Below are 22,694 nucleotides of genomic sequence, written 5' to 3'. Positions count from 1 at the left end.
AGGGGTATATCTCGGAGCTAGACTGATGTTGGGTTCAATCTCCAACACCATCAAAAAAAAAGAAAAAACAATCTTGATGGACACTATCATTCCGCTCATTTGGTTTCCTCAGTGGGCCCTCCACAGAGATAATAAACAGGTGTCCAGCCAGGTGTGATGGTATATGCCTACAGTCCCAGTACTGGGGAGGCTGAGGCTGGAGGACTGCAGGTTCAGCGATACCGTAGCTGATACTCTCAGCAACCCAGTGAAACCTCGTTTCAATACAGATTTTAAAAAGCCAAGCGTGGTGGCGCACGCTTGTCATCCTAGCATTTGGGAGGCTAAAACAGGAGGATGCTGGTTTGCAGACAGCCCAGGCTACTTAGTGAGGCCCTTTGCAACTCAGTGAGACACTGTTTCTAAAATCAAGAATAAAAATAGGGCTGGGGGTGTCGCTTGGAAGTAGAACGTACCTGGGTTCCACCCCCAGTACTGCAAAATAAATAAATGTAGTATGATAAAAAGAACTTAAAACTATAAAATACCCACCAATAAGTGAAACATGTCGATATCTAATATGCACGGAAGGTTTCCATAACTATCATTAGGCACCAGTGCTAAAGATTTAAGAAAAATACATTATTAGCACAACATATTTGGCAACAGAGGTTAAAATGTCTAAGATCTATGATCTACAAGCTAGAGTTTACAAATAAGAGTCCTATCAAATATTTTATTCATAATTTAAGAAAGTTATACTGCCAATAACAAAATTTCAAATGCCAAATCCCATAACGTATATTGTAAACATATTAATACTCACAGGAAAAAAGTTTACCAAAGTGTCCCTGCACCACCGCAAGTGGGGTCACCGTCCAGTGTGCTGCTGCAAACCTCGCCAGTGACCTGAGACAGTCGTCCTGAGGGAAGGAAGAGGACACGATTACCAGGGAAGCCGTACACCAAGTGGCCGGGGCTCTCTTCTCTCAGAAATGCGGGCTCCATCCTAGCACGCACAGGGAAGTTTCGCTGGATCCTCTCCCATCCCATTCTGTTCGACTCTATGCACCCAGGGCCTCATGCAAGCTGCTCATGTGAACTAAATCTCCAGTCCCCTTTTGTGGCGGTACAGGGGATGGAACGCAGGTGCGCTCTACTTCCGAGCTACACCCGCAGCCCTACTTTTTATTCTTTATTTTGGAACAGGGTCTCACTGAGTTGCAGAGGGCCTCACTGAGTAGCTGAGCTGCTCGCAAACCGCGACCCTCCTGCCTCAGCCCCCAAGTGCTGGGACTGGTGTGTCACCACGCCAGGCTCGCCCCATTTTATTTTTTTATTTTGAAATCGGGTCTGGCTAAGTTACTGAGGCTAGCTTTGAACTTGTGATCCTCCTGCCTCGGTGTCCTGAGTAGCTGTAGCTCAGCCATAGAGAACCCCTGGGTTCAATACCCAGTACTGGAAAAAAAAATTAAAACACAGCCTAAGCTTCTTATAAGTGCCTGTCAGTAGCTGGCTGCTGATAGACACAGGTATTCTTTTCTTTTTCAGAGAGAACCAACAGCATGGCAGCAAGAAAATACCTTTGTTTATTCAGGATATACTAAGACTTCACATACCATTAACTGTGCTACATACATATAAGCTGTGTGTGGTGACACATGCCTACGGTTCCAGAAGGGTCACACCAGTCTTGACTGATATGTCTGTCAGTTCATTGATAAGATACTTTTTGTTAATGAGAATTTTTTGTTCATGAGAAAGATAGGCCTGTTTTTTTTTTTTTTTGGGGGGGGGTGGCTGATTTACTATAAAGATACAATTCAAGCTGGGCGTGGTGGTGCACGCTTGTAATCCCCGCGCTTGGGAGGCTGAGACAGGAGGATCGTGCAGGTTTGAAGGCAGCCTCAGCTACTTAGTGAGGTTTTCAGCAACTTAGTGAGACCCTGTTTCCAAATAAAATATAAAAAAGGTATGGGAGTATAGCTCGGAGGTAGAAAGCCTCTGGGTTCCACCCCTAGTACCACCAAAAAAAAAAAAAAAGATACAATTCAGACCATATTCCTAGATATTCCAATTCAGTAAGTTTGAAAGAGCCTATCGTGTGTGTGTGTGTGTGTGTTGCTAGGGATTGAACCCAGGGGCATTCTACCTTTGAGCTACACTCTCAGCCCTACTTTTTTTTTTTTTTTGGTGGTACTGGGGTTCCTAGAAACCCTTCTACCTCCGGGCTACACTCCCAGACCTATTTTTTATATTTTTTATTTGGAAATAGGATTTCTTAAGCCAGTGAGGCTGGCTTCAAACCTGTGTGATCCTCCTGTCTCTGACTCTCAAGTGCGGGGATTACAAACATGCGCCACAACACATGGCTTCAGCCCTATTTTTTCTTCTTCTTCTTTTTTTTTTTTTTTGGGTGGTACTGAGGGTGGAACCCAGGGGCCTTCTACCTCTGGGCTATATTCCAGACCTATTTTATACTTTATTTGGAAACAGGGTCTCACTAAGTTGCTGAGAGCCTCATTAAGTAGCTGAGGCTGGCTTCGAACCTGTGAGATCCTCCTGTCTCAGCCTCCCAAGCACGGGGATTACAAGCGTGTGCCACCATGCTTGGCTTTATTCTTTCTTTAAAACAGCATCTTGCCGGGCGTGGTGGCGCACGCTTGTCATCTCAGCATTCGGGAGGTTCACGGACAGCCTCAGCTACTTAGTGAGGCCCTGTGCAACTCAGTGAGACCCGGTTTTAAAATAAAGAATAAAAAAATAAGGCAGGGGATGTAGCTCGGAGGTCAAATGCCCCTTGGGTTCCATCCCCAGACCCACACACACACAAAAAAAAATAAAAATAAAAATAAAAAAATAAAACAGCGTTGCACTGAGTTGCAAACGGCCTTACAAAGTAGCTGAGGCTGGCCGGGCGTGGTGGCGCACACTTGTAATCCCCGCGCTTGGGAGGCAGAGACAGGAGGATCGCGCAGGTTCGAAGCCAGTCGCACGCGCTGGCTTAGGAGACCCTGTTTCCAAACAAAAATGTAAAAGTAGGTCTGGGAGTGTAGCCCGGAGGTAGAAGGGCTTCCAGGAACCCCAGTACCAAAAAAAAAAAAAAAAAAAAAAAAAAAAAAACAAAGTAGCTGAGGCTGGCCACGAACCCAGACCCTCCTGTCTCAGCCTCCCAAGTACTCGGATTAGAAGCGTAGGCTACTACACCCAACTAATTTTTTAAAAAAATTTATTTTTCCAGGGTGTGTGTGTGTGTGTCTATCTTTTTTTGTGGAACTGAAGGGTAAACCCAGGGGCATTCTACTTCCAAGCCACACCTCAAGGCCTTTTTTTTTTGGCGGTCCCGGGGACTGCACTAAGGAACATTCTATCTGTGAGCTACACTCCCAGCGATATATATTTTTTTATTTTTTATTTGAAACAGGTTCTGAGTTGCAGAATACCTCACTAGTAGCTGAGGCTGGGCATCAATCTGTGATCCTTTTGTCTCAGCCTCCCAAGTACTGGGATTACAAATATGTGCCACCATGTCTGGCTCCCAGCCTTATTACAAATTCTTTTTTTTGTTGTTGTTTTTCGTATTTTTATTTTTTATTTTTTGGTGGTACTGGGGTTCCTGGAAGCCCTTCTACCTCCGGGCTACACTCCCAGACCTATTTTTACATTTTTATTTGGAAACAGGGTCTCCTAAGCCAGCGCGTGCGACTGGCTTCGAACCTGTGCGATCCTCCTGTCTCTGCCTCCCAAGCGCGGGGATTACAAGCGTGCGCCACCACGCCCGGCCCTATTACATATTCTTAATTTTGAAACAGGGTCTTACTAAGTTGCAGAGGACCTTACTAAGTAGCTGAGATTGGTTGCAAAAAAACAAACAAACAAACAAACAAACAAAAAAAAAACCTCTAAGACTCTGGGTATTTGCAAAAGCAGAAAACTAATTAGATGGTAGGTGATCACACTCGATTCTGTTTTCTACATTGGTTTTTGTTTCTTGGTTAGATTGATATATCAGTGATTCTCAGTTTTGGCTCCTGGGAGGTTTAAAAACATATTGATAGCTGGGCATGGTAGCACAAGGTTGTAATCTCAGTGCTTGGAAGGCTGAGACACGAGGATCAAAGGTTTAAGGACAGCCTTAGCAAGTACAATGAGACTCTCATCAATCTACTGAGACCCTGTTTCAAAAAATAAAACAGGAGTCGGGTGTGGTGGTGCACGCTTGCAATCCCAGCATTTGGGAGGCTAAGATAGTAGGATCGTGCTTTATGGACAGCCTCAGCTACTTAGTGAGTCCCTTTGCAACTCAGTGAGACCCTGTTTCAAAGTAAAGAATAAAAATAGGGCTGGGGGGTGTAGCTCAGAAGTAGAATGCCCCTGCAATCAATCAATAAAATAATAAATAGGGCTGGGGTTGTAGCTCAAAGGTAGAATTTTCCTGGGCTCAATGCCCAGTACCCCCACCCTTATGAAACTGGGCATAGTGGCACACATCTGAAATCCCAGTACTTGTGAGGCTGAGACGGGAGGATCACATGCCTGAGGCCTGCTTCAGCAACTCGGCAAAACCCTGCTTCAAAACAAAACAACAGGCTGGATGTGGTTATGCACACCCGACGAAGGCTCCCGGCCAGCCTCAGCGACTCAGCAAGACCCTGCCTCAATATATATCCATGCTGCTGCAGACTGAATCCGGTGCCATTCTACTTCTGAGCTACCCTAAATTTCAGTAATTTATTCATTTACTTACTTACTTATTTTATAGTACTGGAGATTGAACCAAGAGGCATTCTACCTTTGAGCCACATCTACAGTCTTGATTTTATTTAGAAACAGGGTCCCACTAGGTTAATGAGAGTCTCACTACTTGCTGAGGCTGTCCTTAAACCTGAGATCCTGTCTCAGTCTCCCAAGTACTGGGATTACAAGTGTGTGCCATCACGCTTGGCTTCTGTTTCAAAATAAAAATAAAAATATAGGTTTTGGGGGGGGGGTAAAGCTCAGAGGTAGAAGGCCCTGGGTTCCCTCCCCAGGAAACACAAACACACGCAGAGCTGGCTGGAAGCAGCTCGGAGGTAGAACGCTCAAGTTACTATAAAGACAAGCATTCAGTGCCGGTGGCCCGTCTTGGGGACCTTGCTCAGCTGACTGCGGTAGGGCCCTGGGCGATTCTATATAAATAAAAGGAGGTGACCTTGCTTAAGAGGCACTCGTAAGCAGGCCAGGCGTGAGAGGCAGTGGGCACGGCACTAGCGCCGGCCGCGCGGTGAGCACTGGTGAGCCGACGCTGCATTCCTCTCCTCCTCTTATTTGACTGTATCGTGCTGTGCTGGGGAATGGAACTCGGGGCGTTCTACCTGAGCTACACCTCCCTTCCTTTTTAATATTTATTTTATTTTTGCGGTGCTGGGGTTGAACACGGGCATTCTACCTCTGAGCCCCATCCCCACCCCTATGTTTTTATTATTTATTTTGAAACAGGGTCTCAGTAAGTTGCTGAGGCTGGCCTGGAACCTGTGATCTTCCCGTCTTAGCCTCCCAAGTACTGGGATTAAAGGTAGGCACCACTATGCCTGGCTCCGTCATTTCATTTATTTATTTGCAGTATTGGGGATGGAACCCGGGGGCATTCTACCTCTGAGCTATACCTTCAGCCCTCTTTTCTATTCTTTTTTTGGTGGTATTGGGGTTCCTGGAAGCCCTTCTACCTCTGAGCTACACTCCCAGACCTATTTTTAAAATATTTTTATTAGCCGGGCATGGTGGCGCATGCTTGTAATCCCCGCACTTGGGAGGCTGAGACAGGAGGATCATGCAGGTTCGAAGCCAGCCTCAGCTACTTAGTGAGGGTCTCAGCAACTTAGTGAGACCCTGTTTCTAATAAAAGATAAATGGGTCTGGGAGTATAGCCTGGAGGTAGAAAGCCCCTGGGTTCCATCCCCAGTACCACCACCAAAAAAAATAAATAAATAAAAAATAAAAAATAAAATAAAATATTTTTATTTGGAAACAGGGTCTCTTAAACCAGAGAGGCTGGTTTTGAACCTGGTGATCCTCCTGTCTCCACCTCCCAAGCATGGGGATTACAAGCGTGCGCCACCACGCCTGGCTTATTCTTTATTTTGAAATAGGGTCTCACTAAGTTGTGGAGGGCCTAAGTAGCTAAGGCTGGCCTCAAACTTGTGATTCCCCTGTCTCTGCCTCCCAAGTACTGGGATTACAAGTGTGTTTCACCATGCTAGGCTGGCTCCCTTATTTCAAATGTATTCAGTTTATACTATTTTCAATTTGTTTATACATCATTTAAAAAAGGTGACCAAATGTGATAGAGTGTGTTACTTTCTTATTTCTAACTATAGCATGAAAGGCTCAGGAAGCACTCTTTCCATCTTTTCAAGTACCTAGGCAAAAGCTCTCAATGGAGAGAGAGTTATAGTCACTTTCAAATATCTGCTTAGAAATGCCTGGTGTGGGGCGCTGCTTATAATCCTAGTACTGGGGGCTGAGATAAGAGGACAACAGGTTCAGCCAGTCTCAGCTACTTAGTGAGGCCCTCCACAACCAAGCGATACCTTGTTTCAAAATAAAGAATAAAAATAGGGATTGGGGTGTAGCTCAGAGGTAGAATGCCCCCGAATTCAATCGCCAGTATCCCCCCAAAAAGATCAAGGAAAATTAAATCACAAACATTACTTTTTTGTAGTCTCAGAAAAAATGGATTTTACTCTGACAGGAGTGACTGTATGCTTAAAATAATTATTTGAGGTTTGTGAGTTTAAACAAAGCAGAGCCACCTTATTTCTATTTCATCTCTTTCATGAAGGTCAACTGAGAACTTACCAGTCTGCAAGGCAAAGGACCAAATAATGGCTTCTCTTCATCACTCAAAATTCTTTCTGCGGATTGAAAATGGTTAAGATGATGAAGCTGATGTGACATCCCCTCCTCTCCTCTGTGACGCTGGAGACCGGCCCGGGGCACTTGTCTCGCATCTATGCTTCTGGACCCATGTTTTTGCTTATGTTACACATATTTTATCACAATTTTTTTCCTGGTACTAGGAATTGAATCCAGGGGTGCTCTACCCCTGAGCTACATCCCCAACCTTATTTTTTACTTCAAAACAAGGTCTCCCTAAGTGACTGCGCTGGCCTGGCATACCTCAGCCTCCCACGTACAGAGGTGCAGCACCACAGCTGGCCACAGTTGTGTCTTGGTGCTGGGGGCTTAACCCAGGGCGTGCTTGCTCTAAGCCACAACCCCAGCCCTTCTGAGTTTTAAATAGGGTCTTGCTAAACTACTGAGGGTCTCACTAAGTTGCTGAGACTACCCTTGAGTCTGTATTCCTCTGGACTCAGTCTCCCAAGTACTGGAATTATAGGTGTGAACCACTATGCCTGGCTTGGTCACAATTATTTATTTATTTATTTATTTAATTTATTTTGTGGTGCTGGGGATTGATTCCAGGGTCATTTTATCTCTGAACTACACTCACAGCCATATTTTATTTTTGATTTTTTTTTTTTTTTTTTTTTTTTTTTTTGCGGGTCTTGGGATGGAACCCAGGGGCATTTGACTTCTGAGCTACACCCCCCTGCCCTATTTATTCTTTATTTTGAAACCGGGTCTCACTAAGTAGCTGAGGCTGTCCGCGAACCATGATCCTCAGGTCTCAGCCTCCCAAATGCTGGGATTACAAGTGTGTGTCACCCACCACGCCGGCTTGTTTTTGATTCTGAAACAGGGTCTTCGTTAAGTTGCCAAGGCTGCTTTGGAAACTGTGATGCTCCTGTCTTGGCCTCCCGAATACTAGAATCACAAGTGTGCATCAACATGCTAGGCTTACAGTGTGTGTGTGTGTGTGTGTGTGTGTGTGTGTGTGTGTGTGTGTGTGCACGCGCGCGCGCGTGTGTGTGTGTTTTACTGGAAATGTAACTCAGAGGTCTTCTACCTCTGAGCTACACTCTGAGATCTATTTTATTTTTTATTTGGAAAGTCTCGCTAAATTGCTGAGAGCCTCATTAAGTTGCTGAGGGTGGCTTTGAGCCTGAGATCCTCCTGTTTCAGACTCATAGATACTGGGATTACAAGTGTGTACCACTACACCTGGCTCTTAAAAACTTAAAAAGTAAAACGCAACTTTTTTTTGGTAGTACTGGGGATAGAACCCAGAAGCATTCTACCCCTGAGCTACACCCTCAGCTATTTTTTTACTTTGAGACAGGTCTCACTGAGTTGCAAAGGGTCTAAGTAGTAGTTTAGGCTGTCCTTGAACCAAGATCCTCCTGTCTCAGCCTCCCAAATGCTGAGATTACAAGTGTGTACCACCACACCTGGTTCTCTAATTCTTTCTAGTTTTTTTTTTTTTTTTTTTTTTTGGTGGTGCTGGGGTTCCTGGAAGCCCTTCTACCTCCGGGCTACACTCCCAGACCTATTTTTTATTTTTGGAAACAGGGTCTCTTAAGCCAGCACGGCTGGCTTTGAACCTGCGCGATCCTCCTGTCTCCGCCTCCCAAGCGCAGGGATTACAAGCGTGTGCCACCACGCCCGGCCGTCTAATTCTTTCTAAAGAAAGCATAATACTACCAGGGTTTGGAATCTTTAAGTTATTTTACAAGAATTAACTTAGGATAAAAAGTAAAAATAAGTTGAAGTTGGTGACACATGCCTGTGGCCTCAGCATTTGGGAGGCTGAGACAGGAGAACGGCAGGTTCGCAAACAGCCTGAGCAATTAGTGAAACCCTGTTCAAATTAGGACTAGGGGTGTAGATCAGAGGTAAAACACCCCTGGGTTAAATCTCCAGCACCACACCCCAAAATAAATAAATATAAATAAGCCAGCCAGCCCACAGACCCTCAATTGAGATGACACTATAACTACTACCAGAATGAGCTGTGTATTGGTGTGGCTGTTTAGAAACTGTCAGGTCAGTATTTTATCAGCGTATTACATCTCTTGCTTATCTTTTTATTTCTTTATATTACTGTCCTCTTTATTGGTTGACTGTGGTCCTGGGGATTGAACCCAGAGACATTCTACCTTCAAGCTACGTCCCTAGTCTGCTTTTATTTCTTATTTGGAAGCAAGTCTTGCTAGGGTGATACAAGTTTCACTACTTGCTGAGCTTGTCCTCAAACCTGCAACCTGTATCAGCCTCCCAAGTACAGGGTCACAGGCACTGATTTTTGCTGAGGCTGGCTGAGACCCTGCAACCCTCCCGTGCCAGCCTCCCAGTACTGGTATTACAGCAAATGCCACTGGGCCTAGTTTGTTGCTACTTTATTTTTTGTGGTCCTGGGGACTGAACCCAGCAGCACTGTACCTTTGAGGTACACCTCCAACCCAATTTTATTTCCTAGTTGGAAACAGGGTCTCACTAGCTTGGCGAGAGTCTCACTACTTGCTGAGCGCTTTCCTTGAACCTGGGATTTTCCCGACTCAGCCTCCCAAGGACAGGATTCCAGGCATGTGCCACCAGGCTTAAACATCTTATTTAAAACCATATTTTTGACAGAATTCTTCTCAATACAGAGTTGTGACTTAAAGAGAAACCATGGCCAACCTCTTACCAATGCTCTGGATGGTGTAAGCACAGCTGCCCCAGCACATGACGGGGACGCGGGGATCCTCTTCGTTGGGGTGAACCTTGAGTCCCACCTTGTAAACAGCAGTTCCAAATGTTGTCAGCATTTCTTTTATGCTCTCAGAATAAGGGTTCCTGGAGTAGACATATGTATATGATCAGCTCAAAATTATATGCACATATCAATAAAATGGTTTGGTTTCTTTACTTTCTTTTTTTCTGTACTTGGAATGGGACCCAGGGCATTCTACCTCATAGCTACAGCTCTGCCACTTTAGAGGTATGTATTAGCACACCCAACTTAAAATGGTTTAAATCTCTCCTTTCTTTTGTGTGGTATTGGTGATTGAATTCAGAGGTATTCTATTTCAAAGTTATGCTCCCAGCCCTATTTAATTAAATTAATTAATTAATTAATTTATTTATTTTGTGTGTGGTACTGGGGATGGAACCCAGGGACTCTTCTACCTCCAGGCTATACTCCCAGACCTATTTTTTACTTTATTTGGAAACAGAGTCTCACTAAGTTGCTGAGAGCCTCACTCAGTAGCTGAGGCTGGCTTCGAACCTGCGCGACCCTCCTCAGTTTACCAAGCTCTGGGATTACGAGCCTGCGCCACCATGCCTGGCTCCTGATTTATTTTTTATTTTGGAAACAGGGTCTCTAGGGTCTCCTGTGTCTCAAATATTGGATTAAAGGTGTTCACCACCATGTCTGGGCTTCTTAATAGTGCCTTCCTACACTGTAGCCGAGTCACTCTCTGTGTCCGGAGACACAGGCAAGAGAGTAAAGCAGGCTTACGAGCTCTGCCCCTGTGCTAGTGGGGCGAGGCATCCAGCTGCACACAGCACCTCCTCGTACTGACAAAGAGTCTGGTTTTGCCAGTGAGGGATCCTAGGGGAAAGTACACTGGCATTCCCAGGTCCCTAAGTAAAAGGCTGGTGGCAGCCGGGCATGGTGGCACACGCTTGTAATCCCAGCATTCAGAATGCTGAGACTGGAGGATCATGGTTCACGGACGGCCTCAGCTACTTAGTGAGGCCCTTTATAACTCAGTGAGAACCTGTTTCAAAAATATAGAATAAAAGGTAGGGCAGGGAGTGTAGCTTGGAGGTTGAATGCCTCTGGGTTACATCCCCAGACCCACAAAAAAAAAAAAAAAAAAAAAAAGGTGTAAAATAATATACTCACTTAGGGTGAAAATCTGGCCTAAATCCTTCTGGGAGCTGTAATTCATCCATATTTTCTAAATTCTTTGAAGAGGCAATATCTACAGAAACAGGCATTTTGTACTATTATTCAACAGATCTATGTTTCAGACATACAGGCAAAATAATAAAAACATTTTCCATGAATAAAAACAGGTGTAACAGCCACACAAAGCATGAAAACACTACTGCCTGGCTGGCCAGGTGCTTTCCAGTTACTGAGGCTTCTCTTACTAGCACACAGGAGGGTACTGATTTGTTTCTGTCAAAAATCAGTGATAAAAATCCAAGCCTGGCGTGGTAGGCACGCTGTCATCCAGCACTGGGAGGCTGAGAGGGAGGACCGCTGTGCACGGACAGCCTCAGCTACTCAGTGAGGCCCTGTGCAACTCAGTGAGGCCCTGCTTCAAAATAAAGAATAAGCCGGGCGTGGTGACACACGCTTGTCGTCCAGCACTGGGAGGCTGAGAGGGAGGACCGCTGTGTACAGTCAGCCTCAGCTACTCAGTGAGGCCCTGCTTCAAAATAAAGAATAAAAAACTAGAGCAGGGGATGTACCTTGGAGGTCAAATGCCCCTGGGTTCCATCCCCAGACTTGGAAAAAAAAAAAAAGGGCTGGAGGTGTAGCTTGGAGGACTGCAGGACTGAGGACGCCTCAGCAAGTAGCAAGACTCTTGTCAATTTCGTGAGACACGGTTTCAAAATAAAATAGAATGGCATTAAGTAGGGGATGTACCTCAGAGGTAGAGTGCCCTCATTTCAATCCCCAGCACTGCCACCAAAAAAAAAAAAAAAGGAGGAGGGGGCGGGGGAGAATAAAATGGGTTTGAGGACATACTCCAGAGGCAGAGTGACCCTGAATACCTAAATAACTCAATCCCCCATTCCACCAAAACATAAGGAAAAGAAAGGCCCCCACAGCCCTGCTCACACTGCTTCCGGAGCCCACGTGCGGCCTGGGCACGCGAGGCTCAGGCCTTTGGGGCTGCCGACATTACGGTGAGTCCACCAAAACTAGAGCTAGCTCTTCAGCACTCACACACATGCTCTAGCCCCAGAAGCTCTTTAGTGAAATGGGGGAATTTATTCTATTTAATTGTATTTATTACAAAATTCCCATGAGCTGTGTGCCTTCAAGGAATAAAAGGTAATGCCGTCAAGTCCAAGTCTGTCTGTTTGTTTGTTTTTGTGGTACTGGGGGTGAAACCTAGGGGCCTTCTTCTACATTCAGGAGACACTCCCAGACCTATTTTCACTTTATTTGGAAACAGGGTCTCACTAAATTGTTGAAAGCCTCACTAAGTAGCTGAGGCTGGCTTCGAGCCTGTGCGATCCTCCTGTCTCAGCCTCCCAAGTGCTAAGATTACAAGCGTGCGCCACCATGCCCGGCTTATTATTATTATCATTATTATTATTATTTGCAGTACTAGAGATGGAACCCAGGGCATTCTACCTCCAAGCTACACTCCAGCCCCATTTTTTATTCTTTATTTTGAGACAGGGTCTAAGTTGCAGAGGGCTCACTTAGTAGCTGAGGCTGTCCGCGAACCGCGATCCTCCGGTCTCAGCCTCCCGAATGCTGGGATCACAAGCGTGCGCCACTGTACCCGGCATTCATTCATTCACTGGTATTGGGGATTGAGCCCCGGGGTGTTCTACCTCTGAAGTACACCCCCAGCCCCATCTTTATTCTTTATTTTGAAGCAGGGCCTAAGTTCCAGAGGGCCAAGTAGCTGAGGCTGGCTGTGGACCTGCAATTCTCCACGAGACGCCCAAGTGCTGGGGTCCCAAGCAAGCAACACGAGCCCACTTTCAGATCAGTTTCTGAAGACGAAAGACTGGAATGAATCAAATTACACGAGAAGCTTCCTTCTCAACAATTCCTTCTGAAAACACCTCATCATCTGTGACTGCAGAGAAAACATAAAACAGTATCGGCACTTACTAGGAGTACTTTCTTCTTTCCTAAGAACCAGTAATGCTTTGATTTGCTGAGATACTGTTCTAATCCACTGAGTCAGATTTGGTTGGTCTGAAAAATTTAACCTGGTAGGAAAGATTACAGAGCATTTAAGATATAAAGATTTCATAAAATACTATATCATCACAGGTATAGTATTTTAGACATAGTTCAATATATATATATATATATATATATATATATATATATATATATATATATATATATACACACACACACACACATACATACACGAGGCAGCATGGGTTGCATTAAAAAATCAGAATATATACTGGCCAATGGAAGTGAAACTGTTACTTCAATATGATGCTAATAGCACTGTTAAAAATTTTTCATTTCTTCAGTACTAGAATTTGTGAGAATTTCTTAAATATCACAGTCAGTACCACTAATATTTATCAAGTTTTTATTAGGTGACATGCTATTAGCAAAGCCCTTTATTGTTAGCATATTATAATATCAGACTGAATTCTCAAAATATTCCTAGGAGATGGGTTGTATGTTACTGTCCCCATTTTACAGATTAGCTATTTTACTTGAATAAGGTGGCCTTCAAACTCAAAGACTTCAGACTCCAAAGACTATATTCTTTTTATAACTGTCTGCAGTTATGACTGTAACATACTTGACTGACATGGGATAAAAAACCAAAACCAACTGCCATGGTCACAGGTGAAACCCAAGAAGCAGACTTTCTCCCTGCACGCTAATTAATCTTCAATGCTAGTAATGCCTTTCCTCCTCCTTTGGCCTATTTTCTCTTCTGTGGTGGTGGAACTAATCCTTGGACCGCATACGTGCCAGACCAGCCCTCCTCCAATGGGCTCCACCCAGCCCAGTGGTTAATTTCTTCAGTTCCAATGCAGGTAAAAGTAAGCACCATGATATTCTTTTATGATTAAAAGAACACGAGCTTACACTGAAACTTACTATTTTAAAAACATTTTGAGGCAGCATAAACTAAGACACCAAAGCCTGAACTAAAAAAATTCCAGAGAAATATGATGTTCATAAAATTTAAACTTATTATGTCCTATTAGCTAAAAGTATCCTAAAAATTAGGAAATGACAGGAATTTTAAACATAACAAAACTTGTTTTGCCCTGATTCCTAAAGCTATTGTTGGTCAATGAGCCGTGAACACCTGTATCCAGTTGTTAATTATTCAGTACAGCATTACGCCGCTCTCCTCCCCACCACCAGTTACATGAACATCTCTTTTTTATGTTTGGGGTGGGGGGCACCGGGAGAGGAACCCAGGGGTCTCCTATTTCCGGACTATACCCTCAGCCCTATTTTATTTTTTATTTGGAAACAAGGTCTCACTAAATTGCTAAGGCTGACTTTGAGCTTACGATCCTATTTCAGCCTCCCAAGCACTGGGATTACAGGTGTGCGCCACCAAGTCTGGCTAAACTAAACATCTTGTAGAAAGCATGAGGTGGGGCGTGGTGGCGCATGCTTCTAAGTCCCAGGCTGAGACCGGAGGATCGCAGTTCAAGGCCAGCCTCAGCTACTTAGTGAGGCCCTCTGCAACTCAGTGAGGCCTTGTTTCAAAATAAAGAGTAAAAATAGGGCAGGGGGTGTGGTTCGGAGGTCAAACGCCCTTGGGTTCCATTCCCACACCCACAAAAAAAAAAAAAAAAAAAAAAAAAAAAAAGTAGGATCCCTGAAAACAGATACTTAGTTTTCCTAAGTACACAAGAATCTTCTATCTTCTATAATATTTATGCATGAATAATAAATTTTAGCCTGTTCTTCCCTTAGATACCACAATCATATTCTGCAGGCCTGCTGGAACAAATAACTAAACACAGAGCTTGGCACGTCTCTGGGAAACGTGTGGAGAGCAGGGTGAGCCGGCTCCCAGCCCCACCGCACTATCATCTTCAAAGCAAATCGTCTCTTGTCACGAGGGGTCATGAGCTCACACGTACCTGTTAAAAATATTTCTTGGAGGGAGCAACAGAGGAATGACAGTGTTACTCAGGCACTCACAAAGAGGACAGAGGAACTCCCCGTTCTCTACGTCGTAGCTCGTGTGTAAACGCAGCCTCTGCTGCCTGCGCTGCTCTTTAGCTTGAACGGAGTCAAAATACCTTCACAGTCAAAGGACACGAGGCATCAGAAACAACGGGCTTAGCAAGAGTCACAAGCCTCACCATTTAAGTACTGTTTAATAACACTCATTTAAGTATCTCCACAAATACTTGAACTGAATTATTGTTAGTACCTGACACTATGACTTCTGAGTTTCACCTTACTATACAACTTTGTTTCTTACACAACTATATAGATTCTACTTGCTTCTTCTGGTACTAGGGACTGAACCCAGAGCCTTGTTCATGCTACACAAGTGCTCTACCTCTAGGCTACATTTCCAGCTCTTGAGTTACTTTAATGATCAAAATGGATTAAAAGTTCCAAAACAGGAAAATAAAAAATGCCACTGGCTTACAAGCAAGCATTTTGAAAGAGACAACAGAAACTCTTGGTATGACCGTCCCTGGCTGCTGCCTGCGGGGCAGCTCCTACGACTCAGTGAGCAGAGTGCTAGAGGAACAGTACCGACTTGATGGTTTGCAGAAGCAGGTAAAGCTCCAAAGCAAAGCAAAGTCAGGATCAGGATCACCCTCTGAGGATCACCCTCTGAGGATCACCCTCTGAGCGCGGGGAGCACTACAATCCTGGGAAATGAAGCTCCTTTTGGAAGCAAGGGCGATTCACCCTGGAGCTGAACAAAGGCAACACTGACTCTTCAGGCTTTACCCACTATAAAAAGTGCTTTTCTCCTTCTGGCCTGTTATCTAGTACACTTCCTTCTTTGGAAGGGTAGAGACTGTGATACAAAACTACACTAAATATGTATTTGAAGCCGGGGGGTGGCACGTGCCTGTAATCCCAGTGTTTGGGGTGATGAAGCAGGAGGACTGCAAGTTCATGGTCAACTTCAGCAATTTAGTGGCACCTTGTTTCAAAAAGTAGAATAGGGCTGGGGGTGTGGTTCAGAGGTATAATGTCCCTGTGTTCAATTCTTGCTAGTACTATTTACTACTATTACTACTAAGTACTACTACAAAAAGTATGTGCGTGTGTGAGTGTGTGAGTGTGTGGGTGTGGGTGGTGTATGTATATATGACAGACACACTCTGAATATCCTTTTTTTGTGTGATACTGGGGATTGAACCCAAGGGCATCCATCTCTGAGATACACCCCCAGCCCTATTTTTCCTTTTTTCTTATTCTTTATTTTGAAACAGGGTCTCACTAAGTTGCATAAGTAGCTGAGGCCAAAAACCTGCGATCCTCCTGTCTCAGCCTCCCAAGCACTAGGATTACAGGCGTGTGCCACCATGCCCAGCTCATGCTCTGAATATTCTACTAACTCCTTTACAACTATGACAAAACAGATTACTTTTGTTACTTATAGCAACAATATAGAATTTTCTTTGTCCACATCTTTAGATCTTTTCCCTTTGATTTTTTCAGTAGCATTAGGGACTGAACCCAAAGGCACTGTACCTCAAGCGCTACCCCTCACTAAGTTCCTAAAGCTGTCCTCAAACCATCATCTTCCAGTCTCACTCCTGCCCCGCTTGCTTCCTCCGCTTTGGCCGTACTAGGGATGGAACAGGGCACTCTACCTCCCGGCTACATCCCCAGCCCTATTTTATCCATTTTGAAATAGGGTCTCACTAAGTTGCTGAGGCTGGCCTTGAGCCTTTGATCCTCCTATTTCAGCCAAATGTTGAGATTACAGGCATGCGCCACCATGCCCGTGTTCCTTTATTTATTGTGCCTTTGGACAGGTTTCTCTTGACTAATACTAAAATATACGTCAGATGTGGGGGTGCACACCTGTAATCGCAGTACTTGGGAGGCTGAGACAGGAGAATAGCAGGTTCCATGACAGTCTCAGCAACGTAGCAAGATTCTCAGCAACTGAACAGGACCTTGTTTTTTTGTTTAAAAAAAAAAAAAAAAAAAAAACAAGCTGGGGATAATGAGACTCTTTCAAAATAAAAATAAAAAACAGGGCTGGAGGTGTAGCTTAGAGGTCAAATGCTCCAAGTTCAATCCCCAGTACTAACCAAATTAAAAAAAAAGAAAAAGAAAAAGGAAGTTTGGGGGTGAGCTCAGAGATGTAAAGAGACATAAATTACCTTTGCCAACAATGGGCATGCATAATGTGCCCACAGCTGCCAGTATGTGTTCCACAAGACAGATCAGGATGCATGAATAATGGATCATATTTTTCTGCATTACAAAACAAAAGAACAAGCATTTAATTTTCTTATAATAAATGTGTAACTTTAAATTTGTGAAATCCTTGATAATCAGGACTTGTAAGCGTGAAATGAACTACTAGTTTATTCCTTGCATTTAGTATAACAATTTATGCAAGACGATGGACTAATTCTTATCACTGTGAGAAAATTAAACATTCCCAATCGTAAGCTGCAACTGGAATGCTGTAATAAAGTCGTCAGCCCTCTATATTTATGAATTCCACATATATAGATTCAATAAAAAATAGGTTAAAATATTAGGGGTAAAATATGTACTGGTATTGACACACAGATTTCCCCTGTCATTATTCACTAAATGATACAGTGTAACAACTATTTATATAACATTAATAATGCCATAAGTATCATAAGCAATATAAAGATGATTTAAAATCTATAAGAGACCCGGGCGTGGTGGCGCACGCTTGTAATCCCAGCATTCGGGAGGCTGAGACGGGAGGATCACGGTTCGCGGACAGCCTCAGCTACTTAGTGAGGCCCTTCGCAACTCAGTGAGACCCTGTTTCAAAATAAAAAATTGGGCAGGGGGTGTAGCTCAGAGGTCAAATGCCTCTGGGTTCCAGCCCCAGACCCGCCAAAAAAAAAAGAAAAATCTATAAGAGAGCCAGTGTTTGGGAGGCTGAGACAGAAGGACCATGCAGGTTCGAAGCCAACCTCAGCTACTTAGTGAGGCTCCCAGCAACTTAGTGAGACCCTGTTTCCAAATAAAGTATAAAATGGGTCTGGGAGTGTAGCCCAGAGGTAGAGAGCCCCTGGTTCCACCCCCAGTACCACACACACAGAAAAATCTGTAAGAGAATGTACATGGATTAAATGCAACTACTATATACAATTGTACATAAGGGGCTTGAGCACTTAAAGATTTTGGTATCCAATGGGTCTTGGAACCCATTCCTCAGGGATTCTAAGGAATGACTATAGTGCCCAATCTTTCAAAACAAAAACAAGCCAGGCATGGTGGTGCCTGTCTGTAATCCCAGTACTTGGAAGGTTGAGACAGCCTTAGCAACCTTGCAAGGCCTTCTGTAACTTAGTAAGACCTTGTTTCAAAATAAAAAATAAAACAGGGCTGAGGGTGTAACTGACAGGTAGAATCCCCCTGAGTTCAATCCTTAGTACCACAAGGAATAAAAAAGTTTGTGATTCTTTTTTTCTTTTGAAGTACTAGGGATTGAACCCAGAGGTATTCTACCTTTGAACTATACCCCAAGCCCTGTTTTTATTTTTTTATTTTTATTTTTTTGTGGTACTGGGGGTGGTACTGGTCTCAGCCTCCCAAGCGCGGGGATTACAAGCATGTGCCACCACACCTGGCTCCTGTTTTTATTCTTTTTTTTTTTTTTTTTTTTTTTTTTTTCCTGGCACTGAGGATAAAACCCAGGGGCATTCTACCTCTGAGCTACACTCTCAGCCCTACTTTTATTCTTTATTTTGAAACATAATCTCACTAAGTCGCGAAGGACCTAAGTAAGTAGCTGAGGCTGGCCGCGAACCTGCAATCCTCCTATCTCAGCCTCCCAAGTACTGGGATTACAAATGTGCACCACCACGCCTGGCTTTTTCTCTATATTTTGAACAGTCTAAATTTCAGAGGGCTTAAGTAGCTGAGGCTGAGCCTGGAGGATCGAGGTTTGAGGCAGCCCTCAGCTACTTAGTGAGGCACTTTGCAATTCAGTGAGACCCTGTTTCAAAATAAAGAATAAAAAAGAATATATACATATATCTTTATATGAAAGAAAAAGAATATATATATGGCTGGGCTGGGAGTATAGCTTGGAGGCAGAATGGCCCTGGGTTCCATCCGCTATGGGAAAAGAAAAAAGTAGCTCAGGCTGGCCTCAAACCTGTGATCCTCCTGTCTCAGCCTTTCAAAAATTTATGACATAAATTGTGAATATATTTGGAAAATCCACTTAATGCCAGCCAAAGTCCCCCTGCCAGGAAATAATGAAATTAAAGTAAATTAGGAGCTATATCTTTGGCTTAGAACAAATTTATAAAGCACCCAGGTTTTTTATTGTGTATGTGTGTGTGGTACTGGAGACTGAACCCAGAAGCATTCTACCTCTGAGCCCTATTTTTTTATATTATTTATTTATTTATTTGTGTGTGGTACTGGGGGTGGAACCCAGGGGCTTTTCTACCTCAAGGCTATACTCCCAGACCTGTTTTATATTTTATTTAGAACAGGGTCTCACTAAGTTGCTGAGAGCCTCGCTAAGTAGCTGAGGCTGGCTTCCAACCTGTATGATACTCCTGTCTCAGCCTCCCAAGCGCTGGGATTATAAGAGTGCGCCACCACACCCGGTTCTTTATTATATTTTTGAAACTGGGTCTAAGTTGCTGAGATTGGCCATGAACCTGTGTCTTCCTGTCTCAGCCTCCCAAGTACTGGAATTACAAGCTTATACCAACACACCCAGCTAAGCACCCACTTTAAAGAACCGAGAGAGAGAGAGAGAGAGAGAGAGAGGAGAGAGGAGAGAGGAGAGAGGAGAGAGGAGAGAGAGCGTGCGCGCCATACCCCAGGAACCATCATCTGTTTTTTCTTAGTGACTATACTAATTTATATCTCCAGCAACAGAGTTTTTTTTTCTTTTGCCCTCCTTACCACCAGCATTTAGCTTTTTTTTTTTTTTTTTTTTTTTTTTGTGGTCCTGGGGGTGGAACCCAGAGGCTTTCTACCTCCGGGCTATACTCCCAGACCTATTTTCTATTTTATTTGGAAACAGGGTCTCACTAAGTTGCTGAGAGCCTCACTGAGTAGCTGAGGCTGGCTTTGAATCTGTGCGATCCTCCTGTCTCAGCCTCCCAAGCGCGGGGATTACAAGCCTGTGGCACCAGGCCCAGCTAAAGAGCCATTTTAAAAGATGAGACAGACCAAACATTGGTAGGTAGAGTGCTTCCGAGTTACACTGTGAAGACTCTCCCCACAGGGAGAGGGCCCCCAAGAGTGTGGTGGGCTCTTGAATCTTCTTCCTACTATGCAGTGTGAAAGACACTAGCTAAGTTGGTGCTTTGGCAATTCTTAAGACAAAGTTCTTACTTCCACGAACTTCACCAAGGCTGGGAGTGTCAGTGCACTCCTAGAATCCCACCTGCTTGGGAGGTGAAGGCAGGAGAATCTCAGGGTCACAGCCAGCCACAGCAATTTAGTGAGACCCCGTCTCAAAACAAAGTAAAAGGGGGGCTGGAGATATGCTTAGTGATGCAGTATCCTTAAGTTCAAAGCCTAAAATCGCTCTCTCTTTTTTTTTTGAGAAATCACTCTTTGAGAAAACCGCCTCAGCGCAGGCCCACTCTCCAGGTGACCTGCAAGGGGTCTCTCACCACTGCTGGGTGTGAAAGCCACGCCCGCACCCATCTCGGCTCCCACCTCTAGTGGGTGATTCCTGCCAGGTCACTGGAGTTACTGTTAGGGTAACAGTGGCGTGTCACCAACCACACTACTGGGTCATCGTGAACGGGTGGGTGGGCACAGCGGGGACTCACCTGGATCCTGGCTAGCTTCACTTCTGTTTTTGGAGAGCACGGTTGATCTCTGAACGAATGCTGCCAGGACCATCGCCCTGCTTTCCATCGTAACTTCCTGCTCTTCTTGGCACAATATGCAGGTAACGAACTGCCTCTGTTCAGGGACCTGAGCCTGTGCTGGGCCCAGTGCGGTAAGTGTCACATCTGCAGCCATAGGACTGCAATAAAAAGACAATGACGATGGTGATGAGCCCTAGAGGTTTTTATAAAAATCATAAAAAGGCACGTAGACAACCGTGTATGTGTGTGGCTATGTGTGGTACTGGCGATTAAACCCAGGGGTTCAGTTACTGAGCATACTGCCAGGCCTTTTTATTTTTTATCTTAGACAGGGTCCTGCTAAGTTGCCCAGACTGGCCTCAACCTTGAGATATTCCTGCCCCAGTTCCCCAAGAAACTGGGAACAGGTGTGCACCATTCCACCTGGCTGTTAACGTGTATTCTTTTGTACTGGGGCTTGAACTCAGGGGCGTGCTACCTGTAAGCTACGCCTCCAGCAAATTTTATTGTTTTTGAAAGACGGGATGTTAGGTTGCTGAGTGGCTGCTTGCCGTAGCCATACTCGAACACCATCCTCCTGTCTCAGTCCCCAAGTCCTGGGGTTACAGGTGTGTGACACTGCACTCAAGCTTGTTAGGTACATTGTTTATTGTTTGTTTTTTGTTTTGTTGTACTGGGGATTGAACTTGGAGGCCCAATTTTCTCATTTGGAAAGGTCTTGCTATGTTGCTGAGGCTGGCTTTGAACCTGTAATCCTGCCTCAGCCTCCCGAGTACTGGGATTACAGACATACTCCAGCACACCTGGCCTGAGTACATGTTTTGTTTGGTATAAGGGAATGAGCCCAGGGTGCCGAGCTCTGAGCTAGTCTCTCCAAGCACAATTCCATTTTAAAACAAGGTCTCACTAAGTTGCTGAGGGCATCGCTAAGCTGCTGAGATGGGCCTCACACCTGAAGCCCTCCCTCCTTTCTCAGCCTCTCAAGTACTGGGATAAGACAAGTGTCACCACACCAGGCTTAGTAGGCACTTCTACCTCTGAGCTATACCCCCAGCCCTTTCTACATTTTGTTTGGAAACAGGGTCTAAGTTGTTGAGGCTGGCCTCAAACTTGCAATCTTCCTGTCTGTCTCAGTCTCCCAAGTAGTACGATTACAGGCGTGTACCACCACACTTGGTGAGTATGTAGATTTTTGATGACTTGAACTGCCAAGTATATTCTACATATTAAAAACACATCCTTGCTGGGTGTGGTGGCATGCGCTTGTAATCTCAGTACTTAGGAGGCTGAGACATGAGGATCACAAGTTCAGCGACTTAGTGAAGCCCTCTGCAATTTAAAAACACCCTGTTTCAAAAACAAATAATAAAAACTAGGGCTGGGGATATATTTCAGAAGTAGAATTCCCATGGGTTCTATCCCCAGTACCACACACACACACAATAAAAAACTTCTTTAGCCTGGCATGGTAGTGCAGGTCTCTAATCTCAGTATTTGGGAGGCTAAGACAGGAGAATTGCAGGATCTAGGTAAGCCTGAACAACTTAGTGAGACGCTGTTTCAAGTTAAAAAATAAAAAGGAGCCGGGCGTGGTGGCGCACGCTTAAAATCCCCGCACTTGGGAGGCGGAGACTGGAGGATCACGCAGGTTCGGAGCCAGCCATGCTTGCTTAAGAGACCCTGTTTTCAAAAAAAAAAAAAACATATATATATGAAATAGGTGTCTGGGAGTGTAGCCCGGAGGTAGAAGGGTTTCCAGGAACCCCAGTACCACCAAAAAAAAAAAAAAAAGGAGTGAGGAGTGGTACATGCCAGTAATCTGAGTACTTGGGAGGCTGAGGCAAGAGAGTCATAGAGTCAACGATAGCCTCAGCAACACGGTGAGACTCTCAACCTAGAGAACTCAAAACAAAAATATAAAATGGAGCTGGGAGTGCAGCTCAGGGGTAGAGTGCCATGGGCTCAACTCTAAATACCCCAAGAAAAACAGAAAACCTACCTCCTTTAATCTTCACAACTCAATATGCACCACAGATGCCAGATACTAAACCCAGTGGACTCATTTCTTCTTGACTATCAAGGGTGTTGTATCTATTAAA

At 44.5% G+C, this 22,694-nt stretch overlaps 1 protein-coding gene across 5 annotated transcripts in view; it reads right to left on the bottom strand.

Annotated features, from left to right (window-relative positions):
• UBR2 (ubiquitin protein ligase E3 component n-recognin 2) overlaps positions 1–22,694 on the bottom strand; it is a gene marked incomplete at both ends in the record, with an annotated part of 117,362 nt that overhangs the window by 21,449 nt on the left and 73,219 nt on the right. For 3 of the 5 annotated variants that reach the window (XM_080699687.1, XM_080699684.1, XM_080699686.1), the window contains 9 exons: positions 532–599; positions 806–902; positions 6,817–6,872; positions 9,548–9,696; positions 10,754–10,832; positions 12,716–12,816; positions 14,689–14,850; positions 16,915–17,008; positions 20,554–20,753. In XM_080699687.1, coding sequence (XP_080555813.1) covers positions 532–599; positions 806–902; positions 6,817–6,872; positions 9,548–9,696; positions 10,754–10,832; positions 12,716–12,816; positions 14,689–14,850; positions 16,915–17,008; positions 20,554–20,753 — 1,006 coding nt within the window. Of the gene's footprint in view, positions 1–531; positions 600–805; positions 903–6,816; positions 6,873–9,547; positions 9,697–10,753; positions 10,833–12,715; positions 12,817–14,682; positions 14,851–16,914; positions 17,009–20,553; positions 20,754–22,694 lie in introns of all 5 variants that reach the window. The other 2 variants (XM_080699688.1, XM_080699685.1) reach the window with 2 other exon arrangements.

Source organism: Muscardinus avellanarius, assembly GCF_963383645.1.
Source record: "Muscardinus avellanarius genome assembly, chromosome: 8".
In the NCBI taxonomy this organism is placed as follows: Eukaryota; Metazoa; Chordata; class Mammalia; order Rodentia; family Gliridae; genus Muscardinus; species Muscardinus avellanarius.
Note: the sequence above shows the minus strand (reverse complement) of the source record. Positions and strands in the feature narration are given on the sequence as shown.